Raw genomic sequence first — 20,873 nt, forward strand, 5'->3', positions numbered from 1 at the left:
GTTTTTTTGTTCAAAAAAAGGAAAAAGGTGCTCTGAAAAGTTATTCCTAAATGTCTTGTTAAAATGCCTCATGGGCATAACCCCCCAGCTTGTGTTTAGTGGTGCTCTGGGCAGATAGCACAGGGGAGAGCAGCTGGTGGAGTAAATTGTTACAGCTCAAGGAGATCAGTGGAACTGTGAAAACCTGACACCCCCATGGTCCTGCCTTTGATCTGGGACAATTTGGGGCCTTTGCATTGTGCTGCAAACACTTTGAGGCAGCAGTGGCTTGTGTGAGATGTGTTTGGTTTTCTTTCTTGTCATTTGTCTGGTGTTGGAGGATTTACTGGTAATCCCTGCAGTTCCATCTTGCCTTGGAAACAGATTCTGGGGATGCTTTTGGAAAGGACACGGATGGGGTGGTCAGACACCCCAGGGTTTGGTGGTGGGGTGTTGCACTGATGTGCATCTTTGCTGTTTTTCTGCTGTGGCACTTGCAGAGCTTAGGGTATTGTAGATAAATGGGTTGGGTCCTTGATGGAGATGACCCTCAGGTTGTGGCAGGGGAGGTTTAGACTGAAATTTAGAAGAAACTTCTTCACTGAAAGGGTTATGAAACACTGACACAGGCTGCCCAGGGTGGTGGTTGAATCACCATCCCTGGAGGTATTTAAGAGCCATGTAGATGAGGTCCTGACTGGCATGAGTTACCACCAGCCTTGGTACAGTTGGGTTAATGGTTGGTAGACTTAGGTTATGGTTGGACTCAGTGATCTTAAAGGTCTTTTCCAACCAGAAGGATTCTGTGATTGTGTGACCTTCTTCAGTCACCTCTGTCACCCTTATCTCAATGTTAATCAGCAATCTATCTGATAACATGGTCAGTTCCAATCCTTTGGGATGAATCACTTGATACACTCATTTTTTTATTTCCTTTTCTTGTTCCCTGGCAGGCTCCTTACCCCTCAGGACAGAATGCAGCTCCAACCACGTTGGTGTACCCTCAAGCCCCTCAGACAATGAACACCCAGCCTCAGACCCGCTCGCCGGTAAGGGCGCCCTCCTTTGCCTTCTGCTCTTTCTTCCTCATTTCTGTGTTTCTCTGTCTCTGTGTGTTTGTGTCAGTAGCACTTGGCCTGGAAGAGCATTTTTTACTGAACTGGAAGCACATTCCAAATGGCAAATCCTGGTTGAATTTTTCGGCCATTGTCCTGGCAAGATTATTTTCCTTTTCAAGTGACTTACCAGAAGAGAAGCAGTGCAGGGATTCTCACCTATGTTCAAATAACACCATTTATTTTTAGCATAGTTGCTTTCAGGTTCACTTCATTTTAGAGTTTAGATTCATTACCAGAATCTTCCTCTTTTTTTTTTTTTCTTTTTTTTTTCTTTAAGGAAGTGGTTGTTAAAGTGATAGATCAGAGATCAGTAAAGGAAAGTGATTCTCTGCAGCAACACTCAGTCTCCAGTGGCCTCTGGGCACTGCTTCTGAATCAGTGCCACAGTTCTAACCATTTACTGCCTTGCACCCTGGACGTGCTCACACATTTCGTGGAGAACTTCTTTGTACCCAGATCTTTTTGTGGTTAAGCCCCTTTTTCATCCAATTTTAGGTTTGATTGTCCTCTATAATCTGTTTTGGGGTTGTTTTTTGTGTGTGCATACTGTAATACTGCTCTGCTAATGTAGGACTTTGGTTTCCCCAAACCAGGCTCTTTTTGGGCAATCAATGCTCGTAGCCCAGGTGCACATGATGCCTGGAAGACCCTACCAGGGCATCTGGAGGTCATGATAGCTTGCTGTCACCATGTCTCAAGCCTCAGTTAGCCAAGGGAGCAGCATTCTCTGCACCTCTTGCAGTTCCACATCTGCATGGTAAAGCTTTCAGGTTACCTATGAACCTGCCAATTTTTGGGGAAGCTGAACACTGCTGAAGTGGAGTAACCCAAAGCCTCAGACAGACATCTTCTGTTTGTCCACATGACAGGCACATAGACACAGGGCAAGCTTCCCCCACATGCAGCCACATCAAAGCACTTGGCCCTGCTTCTGGAGGTTCCTCCTCCAGGGGTTTCACAGGAGGGGTAGTTCTGAGGCCCTTTGATGGACTAGATAATTAATACCAGTTTTGATGAAGTTCCTGTGGTGTGGACAGCTGTGAATTGCCCAGGGAAGCTGTGGCTGCCCCATCCCTGGCAGTGTTGAAGGGCAGGTTGGATGGGGCTTGGAGCAACCTGGGCTGGTGGGAGGCGTCCCTGCCCATGCAGGGGGTTGGATCTGGATGATCTTTAAGGTCCCTTCCAACCCAAACCATTCCATGATTCTAAAAATTTGCAACCAGATCCCCCTTCCCACCTCCTTAATCCCTCTTCTGGTCAGGACACTGCTGGTGTAAAAACCCCTTTTACTTCAGTAAGTATAATCATCATCTTGATCTCTTAATTATTGAAAAACACAAAGAAGTTGAGATGGTTAGAAGTGGAGCAAAAACCTGACTGAAGAGCTGCATCTCTAAACCAGTTTCTTTGACAGCCCAGCAGAGCAGTGCCAATACATTGCACAGACAACTGGAAGAGGAGGAAGGTTTTGGAACAGAGTCCGGTTTACAGGTCCCTGGCTGGAAGAGGCTGGATAAAATACTGCATTGTAAGCAATATAACAAACTGTACTCCTTCTTGCAGGCAATTGTGCCCATGGCACTGTTTTGATTTCTTCCTTAATTTCTGTATGATTTCCTTTTTCTTTCTTTTTTTTTAAAATTTATTTTTTTATAACCACATCTTTATTTTTTGGAATGTGTTGGCTGATCTACAGCAATGCCCTGATTTTGCTTCTTTGCTACAAGCATGAGCTACCGTTGGCAGTTCACTGCCAGGTGAAGTGGGGACACCAGGGCTACAGCTGGGTCACAGTTGGGAAGGTCCCACCTGGTGTAGGACAGAGATTGGGGTGACTTTGGGCTTGTCGCTCAACACTTCCATCCTTCAGGGAATTTGGCCAGAAAATGCCAAAATTGTCAGGTTTTGACCCCGTTATTGAGGGAGATAGTGAGGAAGAGTTTGTCTGCAGTTGTCAGCCATTTTTCTGTTGTTTTTTTATCTCTCCTGTGTGCAGTTTGTGCCATCTGCTCTGCTGGCGACCGTTTCCACCCCATGACTAAAAGCTGCACCCATAACATCTCATTCCACCTCCCCACCCCAAAGCAAATGCAAGATTAGCCCGAGTCCTGAGCTACTCTTGCATTTTGTTCTGGGCTTGATTTACTTCATATATTTTTAATTTAATTATTATTTTTTAGTTTCTTTTTTTTTTACCATCCCTTTTGGTGGGGAGGGGAGGGTGAAGAGGGGACCAGGAAGGCAACAGGACGTCGTTACCATCCCTCAGTTTCCATCGCACGGTCCTAGGGGCTGTTGCTCTAATGAGATGGATCCTAATCCTGCTTCCTTGAACAGCTGGAGCTTCCTCCATCCTGTTCCTGCATCCAAGGGCCACTGGTATTGCACGGGGCAGGCTGTGCTGTTCCCTCCAGACCAGCTGCCTTCCTGTTTTCTCCCGGTAGCCTCGTAGCATCACCCCGATAGTGAGAATTCCCAAGTGCAGCTTCAGCCTCGGGAAAGACAACAAAACCAGAGTCATTCAGCACTGCTGAAAATTACCCCTTAGCTCTTGCCCTCTGAGCACCAGGAGGTTTTAACATAAACTGTCCAATCCTAGGAAGTCTTCCAGAAGAAAAACCCCGTGATCAGAGAGGCTGTTGGTGCCATCCAGCAGTGGTTGTTTTCAGAGAGGCCTGCGGTGTGTCAGCTCAGCATCGGCAGGTAGACACCGTGTCCCACTGGCCCCAGAGCAGTCAGCAGGGCAATGAGGAGTGTGGGTGGCAGAGATGTTGGACCCAGGTTTCATAAAGAAATTTTCCTTTCTACCTACTCCCTTCATCAGACAGAGAAACAAAACCTCAAGATCTCTTTCAATCTGAGCCAGCAGTGACTACAGTTTGTTCTGTTGCTTACAGCTACTGATAGGAATCATCATCCTATCAACCTGAATTATTTGTATAAAATTAAAAATCACTAGCCAATGGTGACCAGTGCAAAATAGATCAGGGTATTTTTCCAGGAACTTCAAGGGTTTGTTTGATTTGATGTTTTTGTTGTGTTTTTTTTTTTCTTGTAACACACATGACTTTTCACCATGGAATGTACTTCAGCTTCTTGAGATAAAAGCTTCCAGCTCTTGTTGGAAACACAGCAAGAATGAATCTTTTCTGTGGAACAGTGATAAGAAAGGTACTTCAGGCCTGACATGAAGCAGCAGAAGGTTTTTGCACCCCATCATTCTCTTCTTTCCATTTAATTTTTCTCACTGGTGTGTAGCATGGAGTGTGTAGCCCTGCCGGAAAGGCTCCTGTCAGGCCTTCCAGGGTAAACTTTGCTCCCTTCTCTCTCTCAAACCCATTTGAACATGTTTTGAGGAGTTCTTCCCTTAGGAAAATAAGGATTGATTCGCCTCCTGAGACTCATCACTACAGGACCCATCCTTGGGAACCTGGGAGGATGCTGACACTCTTTGAGTGCTTCTGTCCTGCTGTTGATACCAACAGTGAAATTTTAGCTCATGAGTTTTACAAGATAATCACACTTTATTTTATTTAGGCTTAGGGAAAATATTCAAGGTTGGAAAAACTGTTATTTGGTGCATCAGTGCAGGACATTCTTTCTAAACTCTTGTGCTAGAAGTAGTCTGTGTGTGCATTTTTTCTCCTTTCTGAAGGTTTTGATGACTTTTCATTCAAATGTCACGAGATGAAGGTAGAAGGAATGTATAGACACTGGTAGGAGCAGACTACTTGAGAATCTGAAATACAGGGGATTAAATTGTTTATAAGGAGAAAATCAGCTGGACCAGTGAATATTTACACTTTGCTTCTCACTTTTGATGGCATTAAAATAGCTGGGAGGTAGGGCTGGAAGTGAACCCCAGGCTGCTTTTTCCCACTGGAAAAGCATCTTATCAGGAAAATTAAGAATTAGGAGCCAGTTTTGATCACTCTTCTCAGGCAGAAAGTAAACCCTGTTGAGTCCCCATGGTGTGGCTTAGCAGAGGGGACTGTACCATGGACCTCAAGTTACTAAACCATCACAACTAGCAACAGGTAGAGGCACATGGTGGGTAAAAAGCCACCACGGGATCTAGTTTCATTTGCTCCATTTAATTATTTGAGCTATTATCAGTAAATTTATCTGCTGCGGAGCTCTGCTGATTACACTGAGAATTAAGGGTTTAAAATACCTCACTGGGCTTCTGGAAGAGGATACCTTGTCATCTTTATTTCTCTTTTCCATTCCTTGCATTCATTTTTATTTCTATTTTAACAATCAGTTTCTTATTGGAAAAATGCTTTTAATGTTTACTGAGCTTGTGAAATTCTGGTTACTTTCCTCCGGATGTAACCCAAGTGGGTGGGAAGTGATTTAGTAACTTGAGCTGGGGGCTGGGAATTGGGACCTCCTGTTGTCCAGCCAAGCTCTGCTGCTGCTGCCTCCAGCACTGCGGGGCCATCCCGGCTTAGCCTGTCCCCTTGCCTGTCAGATGGGGTGACAAATCCAAGGAATTAAGGAGAGTTGTGGGGTCAAAAGAAGAAGCTGGAAACGAAATTGGGTATTGCTGGTGTTTGCCTTGCAGGGGGTTTCCTCTCCAGCAGGACACTGGCTGTGCCTCCCTGGCTCTGAGCTGCTGGCCAGCCCCGAGTCTCCATCCTCTGCTCCCACCAAATGTTTGGAAGCTCTGAGTCCAGCTGCTTCAGCCATTGCCCTCCACCTTAAACAGTTGAAAATCTTCACTGCTGCTTGTTTTTAAGTTGTTTTTTTGGTTTTGTTTTATTTTTTTTCCCCCAGGCAGGACAGAGAATGCCTGCATTCATACACTAGAGTGCCTCTAAAATAACCTGCAGCTTTGGCTGTTTATCCCCAGCTCCCGAGCAGCACACGAGCCCTGTAAGCGATGTTCCCTCCTGAGATCTCAGTACCTGTCTGTCACTGTCCTGCAGCAAAGCTTTTGACTGTTTTGTGGTTGTTTAGCTTTCTTTTTTCTTTCCTTTTTAATTTTCTTGTGGGTTTATTTTGCATAGAGTGTGACATTTTGGTTTCGTTGTGGTGTTTCTGACTCTTTGTGCCTTTCCTTTTGTGTTTGTTTCTCCCGCCTTTCCCCAGTTTGCAGCGGGGCCTCGACCTGCCCATCACCAGGTACAGTACCCTGCCCCTTCATTATCATCCTCAACTAATTGCCTGGGGGAGGTGGGTGGGTAGAGGTGGTTCACCCACTAACTCAGAACTCAGTCCTACCCCCTTAGTAGCTACAAGCACATGCATAACCCTGCTAACAAGCTGCCTGCAACACAGAGTAACACTTGTAGTTCCTAATCAGTGTCACTGCACTCATTAACCACCCCATTTACCACCCTTGCCCTAGGAAAGGAGAACCTGTAGAGATGGTTGCCAGGTATCTGAGATTTGCTTGCCTTTTCAAGTCAGTAGAAACTTCACAGTCTGTTTCCCAAACTAACTGGTGGATGAAGTTGCCTGAGCTGAAGATGTCAACAAGAACCAGGCGTCTGCATCCCTGAGAAAATCCAGCTTTTCCAACTCAGAGCAAGGCCAAGGACTCTTCACTTCACACATTCCTTGTGACACACCTGGACAGCTGTTAGCAGTGCATGGTGCACTGATGCATTGCCTAATGTTGGTTTTACTCATCCTTAGAAAGCCAAACATGTAGGAATCTATGTGGCATTCCTGTTGCATGAGTTGGACGTTGTAAGGAACCACTTACCTGAGAAGAATGAAAATGAGGAATAGGTCTGGCTCATGAAACTCAGGGGCAGCACTGACTAGGGTGGAAGAAATACTCAGAGGACTTCTTCAGCATCAAGACAGATGCACAGGTCCCTTCTGTCCTACTCAAGGTGTCCAAAGGTGTCTTTTCTATCAATTCCTACATTCATCTTTGACAAAACCCTTTTGGGGTTAAGCCTTTTGATTCTACTACTTATTTTGAGGAGACAGAGGTGTCACTGGGGGTGTTCAAGGCCAGGTTGGATGAGGCTTTGTGAGGTCTGGTCTTGTGGGAGGTGTCCCTGCTTATAGCAGGGCAGCTGGAACCTGATGATCTTTAAGGGCCCTTCCAACTTTAACCATTCCATGCTTCTATGATGGCAGGAAAAGAGGAGGGGAGGCATGGCCAGTGCAGGAAAGCTCTCCCAGATTCATTTGTTTCTGTGTCCTTCTCTTGGAATGGAAAGAACCAGTTTGTTTCCACCAAGTTAACAGGGAAAAAAATAAATCATCACATTAATTGTGAAGTCATTGAAGGTTTGTTTCAGGAGAAATATCTTGTTCTCCCTTTGTTCCTGTTAGTCTGAGCAGTTTAATCCTGTAGAGATGAGCACCTTTGGGAAAATCCTGCCTCAGGAGAGGAGGTAAAAGTGTGTTAAGTGGGCACAGACACCCCAAGAAGCAGGTTGTCTTGTCTCCACCTCAGCAGCAGGGAGGCAGGCATCCTGCCAGAGCGGGGCTGTGGGAAACTGTTCTTTTCTTCCCCACATAAGTCTAAACAAAAAGTATCCTGTCACAAAAGTATCCTGACAGCCGGTAGCCCCCCGGTACTGGCTCGCGACAAGGGCAAAAAAAAAAGGCTTAGAAAGTAGAATGAGGTATTTGCACTTGTTTGTTCACAGGCAAATGTCATGTGAGAGAGAGAGAAATTATTTCTGTGCATCTCAAGGGGTTGCATCAACAGGAGGTGGTGGAGGAAGGTTTGCAGGATGACTGGGCAACCCAGGATTAGTTTCTTGGTTAGATACTTTTTGTTCTTGACCTTAACTTGAGGTCTGTGTTTATATTAGGTGATACCAAAAATGCATCTCTGTTCAGCAACTTGTTAGCTCTCCCATAGGTCATTAGAAGCAGATGATGTCTTTCTTCAGTGTGAAACATTTGACGTTGTCATCAAGATTAGGAAGCTCACTGGAAGCAGGTTTGGGACCGTGAGTCTGGAGGCAGCACAGCCTTGGAGGAGACAATTTCAGCACCTGGTGGCTTTACTGGAATGACTGCCACCAATCTGTCAGGGTTTGATTTAAAACTTCCTTTTGGATCCAGTTCTGACCTTCCCTGCAGGTTAAAACTTCTGATTCCCAAGTTTTTATCTCTACATCTTTAGCTGCCCTGCAGTTACATTTTTGACTCTGTTAGATCTGAAAGCTGCTTGTAATTATCTGAGAGAAGCTGTCACTGTTAGAGAAACATTTCAGGCTTTATTCCCAGTTGTATCTGTCATGAGCTAGATCAGAACAGGCAGAGGGAAACCTGGGCAGCAGATGAAGCTGTTTGGTTTCTTTTAATCCAAAAATCTCTGCCCATGGTGTGGTTTTGGGATGGAAAGAGGGATTTTTGCCACCAACATGTGGCTGTTGAAGCAAATTCATCCCAAACTCCAGACTTAGACGATTCTTGAGACCAACTTAAATTATTATTCTCACTTGGGGATCCTTTAACATGCTGGAATAGTTAAATTGTGGCAGGCTTTGAATTTCTGTAACCTAAAAAAATACTAAATAGAAAATCAACCCTTATAGTGTTACTTGTTGCAACAAGAGAACCTGCTCCTCCAAGAAAGCAGCTGCAAGATGAGGTTTGCAACAATTCCTGTGTCAATCCCAGTGTGATTTTATCACCATATGCCTCATTGATTCTTTGTCTTTTTCAGTCAAATAATGGATTCTTTAATGTTATTTCCTGTAATGATTAGATCTTTAAAGTACTCAAATTAGCATGATTAAAGCACCTGAAGTTCACTGGCAACTTTATAAGCAATTTATTTTTCTGTTGGGGTTTCCTGGCCTGGAAGTTCCAAGCCAGTTGATGCTGTAGAAAATATAATCAAAGTCTATGTGAGAGAAAATATTAGAATGAGGTTTCAGGTGCTACATGAAGTAAATAGCTGCTAAAATCAAATTTAAATAGCTGCTGAAATCAAATGAAAGTAGCTGCAGTGGTTCTGATTAAATTGAAGCGTCTATCAATAATCCTTGTTTCCAGTAAGGCAGCTCCCTGAGAGCCCACCAAAAAGTCTGGGTTTGGAGGAGGAGGAAGAAAATGTGCCCTACAAAGTGTTTTGTGGCAGTATTTTTAAATATAATCAGCTTGTGAGTTTCTTGAGATGCTATAGTGGGCTCAGCTGCTGCCCTGCCTGGCTTGCTGCTCTGCTTCCTGCTGTGGGCACAGAGCAGCCTTCGTTTTTCTGTCCCCACTTTGTTGCTTCTGGTCCTCATGAAGCACCACTGAAAACAACATTTTTCTTCTAAGGTGAAGTGCAAAATGTAGAATAACCCTTCATTTAAGAAGTGACTTCAGGAGCGTTATGGGTTGATTTAAAATGGATGCTTGGAACAGGCCAGTGTGATTGTAAACAGAAATAAGAACAAGTATAAACTGTCATAGTTCCCTTTCTGACTTAAAATTGGATTTGAGGTTAGTTTACTGGTTCTGGCAGACTAATTTGTTTCGGGGTTGCTGGTTTCTTCCAGTTTTAACTTGGGGTTACTCAAGTTCTTTTGGGTACAGTTTATACAGCAGGGAGCTGGGTTGGGCTCAGTGCTGCTGCTGACAAGCCTGGTGATTTGGAGAGCTTGGGAACTGACTCCCTGAGCTGACTTCAAAACTGACCATTTTGTAGCTTTCTAGAATATTTTGAGTTAGAAAACCATCAGAAACAGCTGCCATAATAATTTCTGGGTCTTCATCCATAAGTGTGGAAAAGAGCTATCAGTTTTAAATCCCATGGTTGACCCAAAAAGGGGTTTCCCCTCCTGTTTTATCATTTAGTAAATAATAAAAGTGGGAAAGTCTGAGACGGGGGGAAACCAAGTCTTGTGTAGTGGCCCAAAGGCTGCTAGGAGGTTGGTGGTGGCCACTAGGGAAGTAAGATGTGGATCTGTGGACTTCCTGGTGCAGCTCCTGCTTCTGGCACCACATCTCGGGGCTGCATCTCCTCAGCCAAGCCCTGGTGCCTGTGCTGAGGTTTGGAAGGTGAATTCTAATGTCTCAACTTCTGTCTCCAAGCAAATGTGGTTCCTGCTGTATTGCCTGGGCAGACACCTCCTCCTCCTCCCTCTGCCAGGTCAGGGCCAGGTTCTTGGTTGGACCAAAAGGACTAAAGATTAATACCTGAGTTGTCTCAGGGTATGAGAAGCTTCACTGAAGCAGGAGCTTGGGTGCCATTTGATTGGATAGTGTTAGTGAGGACTTGTTCAACTTTTGCTGGTCAACAACCTTCTGCAGGGCTTTGTGGGCCCATCACAACTGCCAGCCTTGGTCCAGTCTGGCAAAAAGAGATGGGTGCCTGTTGTGTCTGATGGGTGCACGTTGGCTGAGGTTTGTTTTCAGTGCTCTTGCCATGATTTTATGTTTCAGTGAAGCTTTCAGAGTAGGCAGGGAGAGCTCCACAGGCCTTTCCCTGGGAGGGATGGCTTAGAAGTACACAGCAAATAGAAAATCAATTAAAATGCAGTGGTGGTTTATCAGGAGGAGGTTTGTGCTCTTTGACCATTGATTTTTCTAGATGACAGCCTCTTACCTGGCTGGCCTTCAGCAGCCTTTTGACACCAGGTCATGTTGGAAGAAAATTATGTAGGAGATAATGATCTAAGGGCTGGAGCAGCTCTGCTCTGGAGACAGGCTGGGCGAGTTGGGGTGTTTGACCTTGCAGGGCAAACTTTTTAGCAAATAGTGAAATATTTCTAAGAATGACTTAAAATCTTGCCAGTTTAGCTGTGGAGGGGCAGGAGCAGAGATAGAGGAAGGAAGGAGTTTGCCAGGGAGATGGTCGTTTAGAATAGTAGAACCCCCAGGCCTATCAGATGCACAGTGCTCTGATGGTCCCTGATTTCTGTGGGAATGTTAGTTTTACTTGCAGGAAGTGGAGTAGCTAAAAGTAGTTCCACCTTTGCTAGGGGGGGATCTCTGGTTGGCATCTCCAAAAGCTTCTCATGGTCTCGTTGCTTGGAATGAGGGATCTGCTTTTCTTCTCGCTGTGTCCGTCTTCCTCGGAGTCATGAAATCCTCCTCTTTTTTTCCTTCATCTCTGGATTTGAGTGACCTCTGTGGTGGTGTGGGCAGTTTTTGAGAGCTTGGGTTTTTTAACCTGGCGTTTCCTCAGTGGAACTTGTGCTTCTGCTGCAGAACACCTTAGCTCTACATGGTGGAGATCAATGCTTGATGGATGAGCAAGTTTGTGACCACCCCACCCGTGGTGGTGCACGGAGCAAGTGTTCCTTTCTCCTGCTCCTACAAGGAGGAGAGCTGGCTTGGGTTCCATGAAATGAAGTTGAATCACCATCCCTGGAGGGATTAAAAAAATGTGTAGATGTGGCACTTCAGGACATGCTCTCATGGGCATGATGGGGCTTTTCTTCTGGGTTAGCGGTTGGTCTTGGTGATCTCAGAGGTCTTTTTGAACCATGACAATTTGGTGACTCTGTGGTTCTCCAGCTTGTCACCCCAACATGTAACATCTGATCTTTCAGGCACAGCACTGAAGAGCTATCCATGAACAAAGAGTTTGTGTTCCTCTAAGTTTTTCCTCCTGGTTTCAGTGATGTTGTTAGGAGGTTTCCTGGGTGTAGCAGAAACTTGAGGAGCAGGATTCACACCTGTGGCTGCCACTGGGGCAGGACTCCCATCTCCAGCAGTGAGGGCTTTTCTGTGCTGCTCTGTGGATACAGCTGCTGTCAGTAGGGAGGCAGATCTTGCTTCAGGCTGCAGCCCATTCTCACTCTCCATAAATAAATAGTCGTGGTGGCCACTGATGTTTTTTTCTCCCACACCTCACCCTGGGGAGACTTCATGAAAGGGAGCCTACAGGAGAGCTGGGAAGGGACTTTGGACAAGGACAAGGAGTGAGAGAACAAGGGGGAACGGATTAAAACTGGAATAGGGGAGATTTTGGATGGACATGAGGAGGAAATTCTTCTCTGTGAGGGTGGTGAGAGCCTGGCCCAGGTTGCCCAGGGAAGCTGTGGCTGCCCCATCCCTGCAAGTGTTGAAGGGCAGGTTGGATGGGGCTTGGAGCAACCTGGTCTGGTGGGAGGTGTCCCTGCCCATGCAGGGGGTTGGAACTGGATGATCTTTAAGGTCCCTTCCAACCTCAACCATTCAATGATTCTGCTGTAACCTGCTGACAGGTCAGCAATAGTCACTATTCTGCAATTTGAAGTGAAAGAGGAAAGGACTTTTACACTTTTTGGTGTCTTTGACTGTGGAAAAGTTGCAGAGTCCAGTTATTCTCACCATAAATTCAGTGTGTGCCCTTGGTTCCTGCAATTCTTGGGTAGTTCCCCCACATCTGGACAGCCACATTGTTCGTGTTAATGTGGGAACATGGGAATGTGTTGCTCTTCCAGTGGTTTTTCCTGCACCCTCGCTACCAGATTTTTCCCTCCAAGCAGCTGCCTTCTGGTTCAGGTCCCACGTGTGCTGGTGCTGGTTCTTCATCCAGATTAACAGGGCTGGACCTAAAAAGCATTGTGCTCATCTTGGTGCTATCTGGATTCCTGTGGCAGGGAGTCAGCCATAGCTTTCCAGGAGAAATAATTTTCTATTGGGAACAACTCAGGTGTCCTAAAATCTTAAGCACCAGAATGACCATTTGATGTTAATTGTCATGTCAAGTGTAGAGGCATCACCACTTCCTTCCACCCTACCCAAAACACCAGGGCAGACAAGCCCAGCTCATTCCTTAGCGGTTACCACTCTCCTTTCTTCTCACCACCCATGATACAGTTACTCACAGACTATTCCCATTACTTCATCAGTCACCACTCTTCAATCTTACAGATTATGACCAAATTATTACAATTTAGTTTGCTTCCCAGTCATTCCTTATCCTCCCAGTCTTGGTGCAGAAGTGGAGACCAAATCCATTATTTCAGCCAGGCTTTCTGCTTTATCTGCTATCTGTAAAAGACCAGAAAGGAAAAATATTTGATGTTTAGCAAGAGAGTGAACAAAGTCTTTCTGTGGGATCATATTTCCTGCCATTAATCATGGTTTGGTTGGGTTGTTTTTTTTTTCTTAAACTTTCCTAGGAGAGTTTTTTCTGACCTTTGGGATCCCTTGGTACCAGCTCAGTGTCTTTTTTTGGCTGTTGCTGCAAGAGATGAATCCAAGCAGGACAGAGAGATGAGTTGTGTGCAGTTAGGGTGCATGTTATCTCCTGTTCCTTCTTACTGATCTGTAAGCTGTTCCATTGGCTTTCTTTCTGTTTCCTGCTGCTTTCTTGCCTCGTTATTGAAGGGAGGATTCAGGCCCATACAGGTAATTTTAACTCCTGGTTCTGCATGGCATAAGTGTCTCACCTCTGTCATTACTCTGTTAGTGAATGCCTTCATGTCTGATGCATCAATCTTACCAACTGAGTTTCAAGATTGCAAAGACTCCAGAGCAAGGTCTTCCAGTGCCATGAATGCTCCACACCCTGGGTGCTGATGCTTTTCCCAGCTCATAAGGGTCAAGCACGGAGCGTGTTCCAGTGGGTTGCTTGGTTTCCTGGACCTGGTCCATCTGCGTGGGGCATCACTTCATGCAAACATGGTAGAAGAGTTTGGTGCCACCTGGGAGAGGTTGCCACCTTTCTGAAAACCAAGGGCAAGAAAAGTCACCTGGCTGTATGTGCTCAAAGGATGGGCTTGAGATGCCTCTGGCCTTTGTAAAAATCTGCCTTTTTAGCTGTTCTGGAGGTTTGTTGGAACAGTTGCCTTCATCAGGTGCTCTGAACAACCTGGTCTAGTGGGAGGTGTCCCTGCCCACTCTGGGGGGTTGGTACTAAATGATTTTTAAGGTCCCTTCCAACCCAAATCATTCTATGATTCTATGATCTTTTCATTTACAAAGGTGGCTTTTTTGGCAGCCTACCCACCGTATAAAAATATGTATTTGACAAAAATCATTTTTCTAACATTAGCTCGGAAAGTTGGGCTGTCTTTCAGCTGTACCTACATTTGCAGGTACAAAGTAATAGTTCTTGGAATTTAAAGCTTCTTACCTTTTTCTCCTTGGTAAAACAGAAGGCTAGAAGATGATCTTGTTAATTACAGATAAACAGAAATGGTCCTGCAGTTTTCTGAATGCGTGGCAACCCTTTGAAAGTAGTGTTATATTATTGTCATGATGTTGCAGATGATCTTCTAGAAAAGTCTGACCAGTTCTTTGTTTTCTCTCCTCTCTCCTTCCTCTCTCCCTTCCCAACCCTAGTTTTTCCAGAGGCCTCAGATACAGCCTCCAAGAGCCACCATCCAGAACAGCAGCCCTTCCATCCGTCCTGGTGCGCAGACACCGACCGCGGTGTATCAAACCAACCAACACATCATGATGGTCAACCACCTGCCCATGCCCTACCCCATGCCTCAGGGCCCCCAGTACTGTATCCCACAGGTAACACATTCCCCAGGCAGCTCCAGAGCTCCCTCTGGATTTTCTCTAGATCTTCTGCAGAGTTGGGAGGGAGGGGAGATGAAGCAGGTACTCATGTGTTTAGCCTCTGTCCTTTCTCTGTATGAAGACTTTGTTCTTCTGTGCATGGAGGCAGAATGACTGTTCTAGTTTTGGAGGTCCCACTAAAAGACTAAGCTCTTGGTAATTTAAATGTATCTAAATTGACCTAATAGCTCTACAATTACCCTAAAAGTGTGGGTCTCAAAAACACAGTATGGCTGAAATCAGGGGAGTTATTTTCTGCTTCAGCTCTCATGTCCTCCCTGTCCGGGCAGTAGATGACAGCTTCCCTCTCATTTCTTTTGACAGTAATGTATGATTCTGTAGTACTTTAATAATCAGATCCCTGTTGATTGGGGGGGCTCAATTACAGGGTCTATATGCAACAAACAGCATGGAGTTGCCCATCTCCTTGTTAACTGGTGTTTGTTTTTCCCCTCCCAGTATCGTCACAGCGGCCCTCCGTACGTCGGGCCCCCGCAGCAGTATCCTGTTCAGCCACCAGGACCAGGACCTTTTTATCCAGGACCAGGTCCTGGAGAATTCCCCAATGCCTACGGTCAGTTCTGCTTGGAGTTTTCTTACAAAGTATTTTCTGGGTGTGTTTTTCTGTTGTCATGCTGAAGATTTATAACAGTGAACTGGATTAGTATTTGTTTGAACTTCAAATAGCTGCTCAGTTTGGTCGTGTCACTGCCCTGTTATTCACTCCTGAAAAGTTCACAAGATCAGAGTATTGTTGGTAGGAGTGCTGAAGGAAAGGCTGCAACTCACAGAGCTACCCCATATCACATGTGAACAAGAAGAGTGGCTCTTGGTTATTCCTTGCTTGATCATTATTATTTATTAAGGTACTGTAAATACATCTGGCAGCCCTGGTTGCCGTTGAGCTCTGCCCTGAGTGTGTTCACAGCAACACAGCAGCTCAGTTCCCTAGCCCTGCATTCCTTGTTCAGCATTTAGTGAGGGAGAAGAACAAGCCATGTGGTTTGGTTCACTTGTCATATGCTGCACAGGTCAAGTGGGTCCAGTCCAAGAGCTTGTAAGCCATGCACAGGCTGAAGTTTGCCCTTTTAATGGGCAGCTCCTGGTCTGGCCCTTTCTCAAGCCCAAGGGTTGGGAGTTCGCCCTGTCTGGTGTGTGCTGGGGTTGTTTGGCTGCATTCAGTGTATTTGATTGACTCCTCCAGGTACTGAGCTTCAAAGCAGTGCCTAAAATTTGAGAGGCTGCATGTGCAGTTCTGAGCATCCCTCCTGCCTGCATCTTACCAGGCCTGCACCCATCCAGGACTTCACAACTGCCTCTCACTTTGGTCCCAGTTTGCAGACCCTGTGTCCTTCAATGTCCCATGATACCTGTTCTCTTGGCATCTTTTCCATAGAAGTAATTAATCATAGAATCATGGAATGCTTTGGGTTGGAAGGGACCTTAAAGATCATCTACATCCAAGCCCCTGCATGGGCAGGGACACCTCCCAGCAGCCCAGGCTGCTCCAAGCCCCATCCAACCTGCCCTTCAACACTTGCAGGGATGGGGCAGCCACAGCTTCCCTGGGCAACCTGGGCCAGGCTCTCACCACCCTCACAGCCAAGAATTTCCTCCTCATGTCCAACCAAAATCTCCCCTCTTCCAGTTTAATCCATTCCCCTTGTCCTCTCCCCACAAGCCCTTGTCCCAAGTCCTTCTCCAGCTTTCCTGAAGCCCCTTCAGGCACTGGAAGGTACTCTAAGGTCTCCCTGGAGCCTTCTCTTCTCCAGGCTGAACAACCATCAGCATCCCATGACTCCTCTTCTCTTTGCAACCGTCTTTTCCGTAAAAGTAATTAATTAATTTCTTAGTCATTCCCAGTGTGCTGCCACGTACCACACACATCATACTCCCATCACAGTCCCTATAAGGTTTTCTGAGGGATCTCGATTTTGATATTTCAAGCACATCAGCTCCTGCAAGCTGAATTTGAATGGGTGCAGAATCAGGTATCTTACAGTCACTTTTAAACATTTTTTTATTTACCTTCTCTTGCTCATTTATGGGAACATTTGAAAATTCCCCTGAGATGATTCTAGTTGCCACCCTGTTGTATGCTTTTCTTACAGGGTTTTCACCTCCCCTTATCAAGCTTTGAGGTGTTTGGTTCAGGCTGATTGCTGCCTGCCCACACACATTCTGTGATCTCCTGGGGGCAGAGATACTCTCAGCTTTCCATGTGGCTTTAGCTGCTGCTATTTCTGAGTTAGAAGGGAATGATTTACCTTCCAGGAGGAACAATGACATCCCTGTGCCCTGGGCAGAATTACATGTTTGCTCTTCACAAATAGAGATCCCTCTGAAAAGCCCCAGTTGCTTCCCAACTTATAATTTTTAAAGGTCTGGCCTCTTTTTACTCCCCCCCATCTTTCTTTTTTTATGTATTTATTTGGTCTATATAAAGCTAGTGGAACTACTTTGAAAGGTTGCCATGAAGCCTTCAAAACTGACCATGCCATTTCTGAATAAAAGGAGAGAGAGCAGTTACAAGGCAGCTGGTTCCTGTTTGCTTATCCAAGAAAAAGAGAAGAAACACCAAAGTGGGTCTTTAAACCTGATCTCCTAAATGAGGAAATTACCCCATCTTCCTCATTTTTTTTTCCCTGCTTTTACAGTTTTGCTTTCTTACTTTCTTCTTGCTTAATGTCGTTGATCTGTCTTCACTTCTGTATTTTAGAAAAAAAATCCCTTCCAGTTCCTTTCCTGGAAGCTCCTGGTTGCTTGCACAGGGGCTTGTGATCTTTCAGCCCCACCTTGTTTTTAGGTGGAGCATCAGTGGGTGAAGCTGGAACCCTCAGTCACACAGAGCATTTTCCAGGTTTAGCCCAGGAAGAGGGACTGTGGATTTGCCTGTGCTCATCCAGCTTTCCCTCCTGTTGCTCTCTCCTTTATATAGAGCCTGAAGATGTCCCATCTGTCACCAGGCCCTGCTCCTGGCACTGGGGGACATGGCATTGATCATGCAGGGGGGGCTGATGCTGCTGGCAGGGCCAGGACTCAGGACTTTTTAGCCAGAGTGGCTGCTGGGCATCACAGTTATCACAGCTTGGCAGGCTGTAAAGGTGATAAGGGGAAATCCTGCTGGAGACAAAACTTGTGAAGAGGGACAGGACATAGTTTATTTTTTGAAACTGTCTCAATTTTACTATTTCTTATTCTGTTTTGTATCAAGTTTCCTTGCTATATGGGGAAAGGCCTTGAAGGGAGCAATGGAAAGGAGGGAGAAGAAAACTTGGGTGCCTCTGAACTGGAAGGGATCAAAAGGCAGTGTGCAGAGCAAAGAACACATCATCACACTGAGAAATGTGGTTGGCTTGTTGCCACAGAAGCTGTTTCCTCCCAGAAGCCACTCTTGCTTTTAGGGATTTGCTTCTCTTAAAGTCTTTTGCATAAAGGAAAAGCCCCTTCCTTGGGTTCCTCTACAGCTCACTCTGCAGGACTCACCTTACAGGCTATCTGAGTAGATCTGGTTTCTAGGAAACTAGAAATCAAGATAATGAACACACTGCAGGGCTCCCAGCCCTGCTCCTGTCCTCTCAAACTCCTGTTGTACACCTGGCCATCTTGGCCAAAGCATTAGTTTGAAGAATTTGAGGCTTCAACACTGCTTTTAAGGAGTGAGGCAGGAAGGGTCTGGCTTCCCAAGCCCTGGGGACGCTGACAAAGACTTTTATAGAATCACAGAACGATTGAGGTTGGATTGAGGAACCTTAAAGATTATCAGGTACCAACCCCTCTGCTATGAGCAGGGAAACCTACCACTAGATCAGGCTGCACAAGCCTCATCCAGCCTGCCCTTGAACACTTCCAGGGATGGGGCAGCCACAGCCTCCCTGGGCAACCATTCCAGTGCCTTCCTGCCCTCATGCTGAAGAACTTCTTCTTAATATCTCAATCTCCCCTCTTTCAGTACAAAACCATTCCTCCTTGTCTTCTCACTGCCCTCTCTGGTGAGAAGTCCCTCCCCAGCTTTCCTGGAGCCCCTTCAGGCACTGGAAGGTGCTTTAAGGTCTCCCTGGAGCCTTCTCTTCTCCAGGCCTTACACCCCCAGCTCTCTCAGCCTGAAGCTGCTCTACAGGTCTACTTTTGTTCTCTGAACCCAGGTCTGAAGTCACACTGCCTGCCATGAAGCTCAAAGTGACAAATTTATTGGGTCATTTAGGCCACCTGAACTGCAGCATCCCAGAGTGACTCCAGCAGGCTGAGCTCTCAGCAGCTGGGTGGCAGTGCCCTGATATGTTCTCCTCCCTCAGCACCTGCCTGCTGTGTCAGCAAGGGAAAGTTCTTGGTCTGAGCTTTTCCTTCCCAGTTTGACGAATCCATCCTTTGAAGTTACAAATGAGCTTGTGCTGGGCTGGGCTTCCTTGGTTGTCACTGTGTGCTTAAGATAGTCCTAATGTCTCATTTTGGTCACAGATTTTCATTCCCATGTAAAGGTTAGTTCAGTTTAAGAATAAATCAGGTTGCTCCAGCTGCAAGTGCAAGCAGGCAGGCCATCCAGCAGCTGTGCTGAGAAGGCCAAAAACCCAGCACCATCTCACAAATCCACCTGATCCACAGACAGAAGACAGCTCTGCTCTGCCACCTTTATCTACTGCTGGTACATTTTTAAAGCACTCAGTCCTTTTGGGGCAGTCTCATTCCATAAAGGAAAACATGATGGAACTATATTGGATATTAGGAATGTAACCAACAACGCAGCATCATTTTGCAATAATAACCATGATCAGGCTTTTTTGTTGCAGCATAAGAAGAACAAGGCTTGTAATTAAATTTTCTGGCTGTGCTTCAAAATGGGTTGCAGTCGACCTTGCAAATTCTTTGTAATGGTTTGGCTGAATTTCTTTACAAGGGCAAAAAAACCCCAACAATCCCAAGCAACAAAGACACCTGTTTGTCAATCAGAGGTGTCCAAGGATGGGCCACTTTTCAGGCCCTGGTGATTCCAGCCTCTCAGAAATGGATGTGTGTGATGGGGTTTTTTCTGTTCATGGAGGAAAGAAATTAAGGGCAAGGGAGCTGGGGAAGGGGCTGGAGCACAAGTCTGAGCAGCAGCAGCTGAGGGAGCTGGGGGTGTCCAGCCTGGAGACAAGGAGGTGAGGGGAGACCTGCTGGCTCTGCAGCTGCCTGAGAGGAGGTTGGAGCCAGGGGGGTCAGGCTCTGCTCCTAAGGAACAAGGGATTAGAACCAGAGGAAACGGCCTCAAGCTGCTCCAGGGAAAGTTTAGGCTGGATTTTAGGAACCATTTCTTCCCCAAAAGGGTTGTTAAGCCCTGGCCCAGGCTGCCCAGGGCAGGGGTGGAGTCCCCATCCCTGGAGGGGTTTCCAAGCTGTGTAGATATGGTTCTGAGGGACATTGGTTAGATCTGGACTTGGTAGAGTTACATTAATGGTTGGACTTGCTGATCTTAAAGGTCTTTTCCAACCAGAATAATTCTGTGACTCTGTGAAGCAGGGATTTAATTGCTTCTGTTATTGGAGCAGCAGCTTCTGTTTTAGTCACAGTGGGGAGGGAGCAACACACAGAGCAGAGACCAGCTGGATGTTGGAAGCTCTGGTTTTTGAAGGGAGAGTTGGCCAGGATTACCTCTCGTGCTTGGTTTTGTTCCATTAACAAATGAACTGAATTTTTCCCTCGTTTCTGTCTTCTCTTCTCCCAGGAACACCTTTCTACCCAAGTCAGCCAGTGTATCAGTCAGCACCCATCATAGTGCCTACGCAGCAGCAGCAGCCTCCACCAGCTAAGAGAGAGAAGAAAACGGTGAGTGCTCAACATTGACTGATAGATCCCTCCTGGGAATTGTCCTGCCCCTGAGGCTGAAGGAGAATTAATCATGATCTTAAGCTTAAAAGTGAGGTGGACTTTCACAGAGAGGCTGAACCTTGATTTTCACACCCAAGCCTAATTAAGCATGACACAAAGCTGGGGTGTTTGTCTTCTGTTCAGTTTTCTGTGGGGATTTTCAGCTCTGGGTTTGTGACTTGTCAGCCAGTTAAAAAGGAGAAGATTTTTGCCACTTTAGACATGAAGTCTTAAAGGCCAATGTCTGTTCAGTGGTGCCTGTGACAGGACGAGGGGAAATGGCACCAAGTGACAACACAGGAAGTTCCACCTCAACATGAAGAGAAACTTCTTTCCTGTGAGGGTGACAGAGCCCTGGGACAGGCTGCCCAGAGAGGCTGTGGAGTCTCCTTCTCTGGAGACTTTCAAGACCCATCTGGATGCCTTTCTGAGTGACCTGCCCTAGATTTGGTCCTGCTCTGGCAGGGGGGTTGGACTTGATGATCTCCAGGGGTCCCTTCCAACCCCTGTGATTCT

The 20,873-nt window shown here is 46.1% G+C and overlaps 1 protein-coding gene across 15 annotated transcripts in view; it reads left to right on the forward strand.

The window, feature by feature from the left end:
• EIF4G3 (eukaryotic translation initiation factor 4 gamma 3) overlaps positions 1-20,873 on the forward strand; it is a 152,682-nt gene that overhangs the window by 65,807 nt on the left and 66,002 nt on the right. For 7 of the 15 annotated variants that reach the window (XR_007891356.1, XM_051637339.1, XM_051637340.1 and 4 more), the window contains exons 4-10: positions 933-1,028; positions 2,512-2,625; positions 6,192-6,224; positions 13,332-13,352; positions 14,289-14,468; positions 14,973-15,087; positions 20,215-20,315. Coding sequence is in view for 14 of the 15 variants with exons in the window: in XM_051637339.1 (XP_051493299.1) it covers positions 933-1,028; positions 2,512-2,625; positions 6,192-6,224; positions 13,332-13,352; positions 14,289-14,468; positions 14,973-15,087; positions 20,215-20,315 (660 nt within the window). In the remaining variant the exon portion in view is untranslated. The remainder of the gene's footprint in view (positions 1-932; positions 1,029-2,511; positions 2,626-6,191; positions 6,225-13,331; positions 13,353-14,288; positions 14,469-14,972; positions 15,088-20,214; positions 20,316-20,873) is intronic. The other 8 variants (XM_051637342.1, XM_051637343.1, XM_051637351.1 and 5 more) reach the window with 4 other exon arrangements.

Source organism: Apus apus, chromosome 20, assembly GCF_020740795.1.
Source record: "Apus apus isolate bApuApu2 chromosome 20, bApuApu2.pri.cur, whole genome shotgun sequence".
Classification (NCBI taxonomy): Eukaryota; Metazoa; Chordata; class Aves; order Apodiformes; family Apodidae; genus Apus; species Apus apus.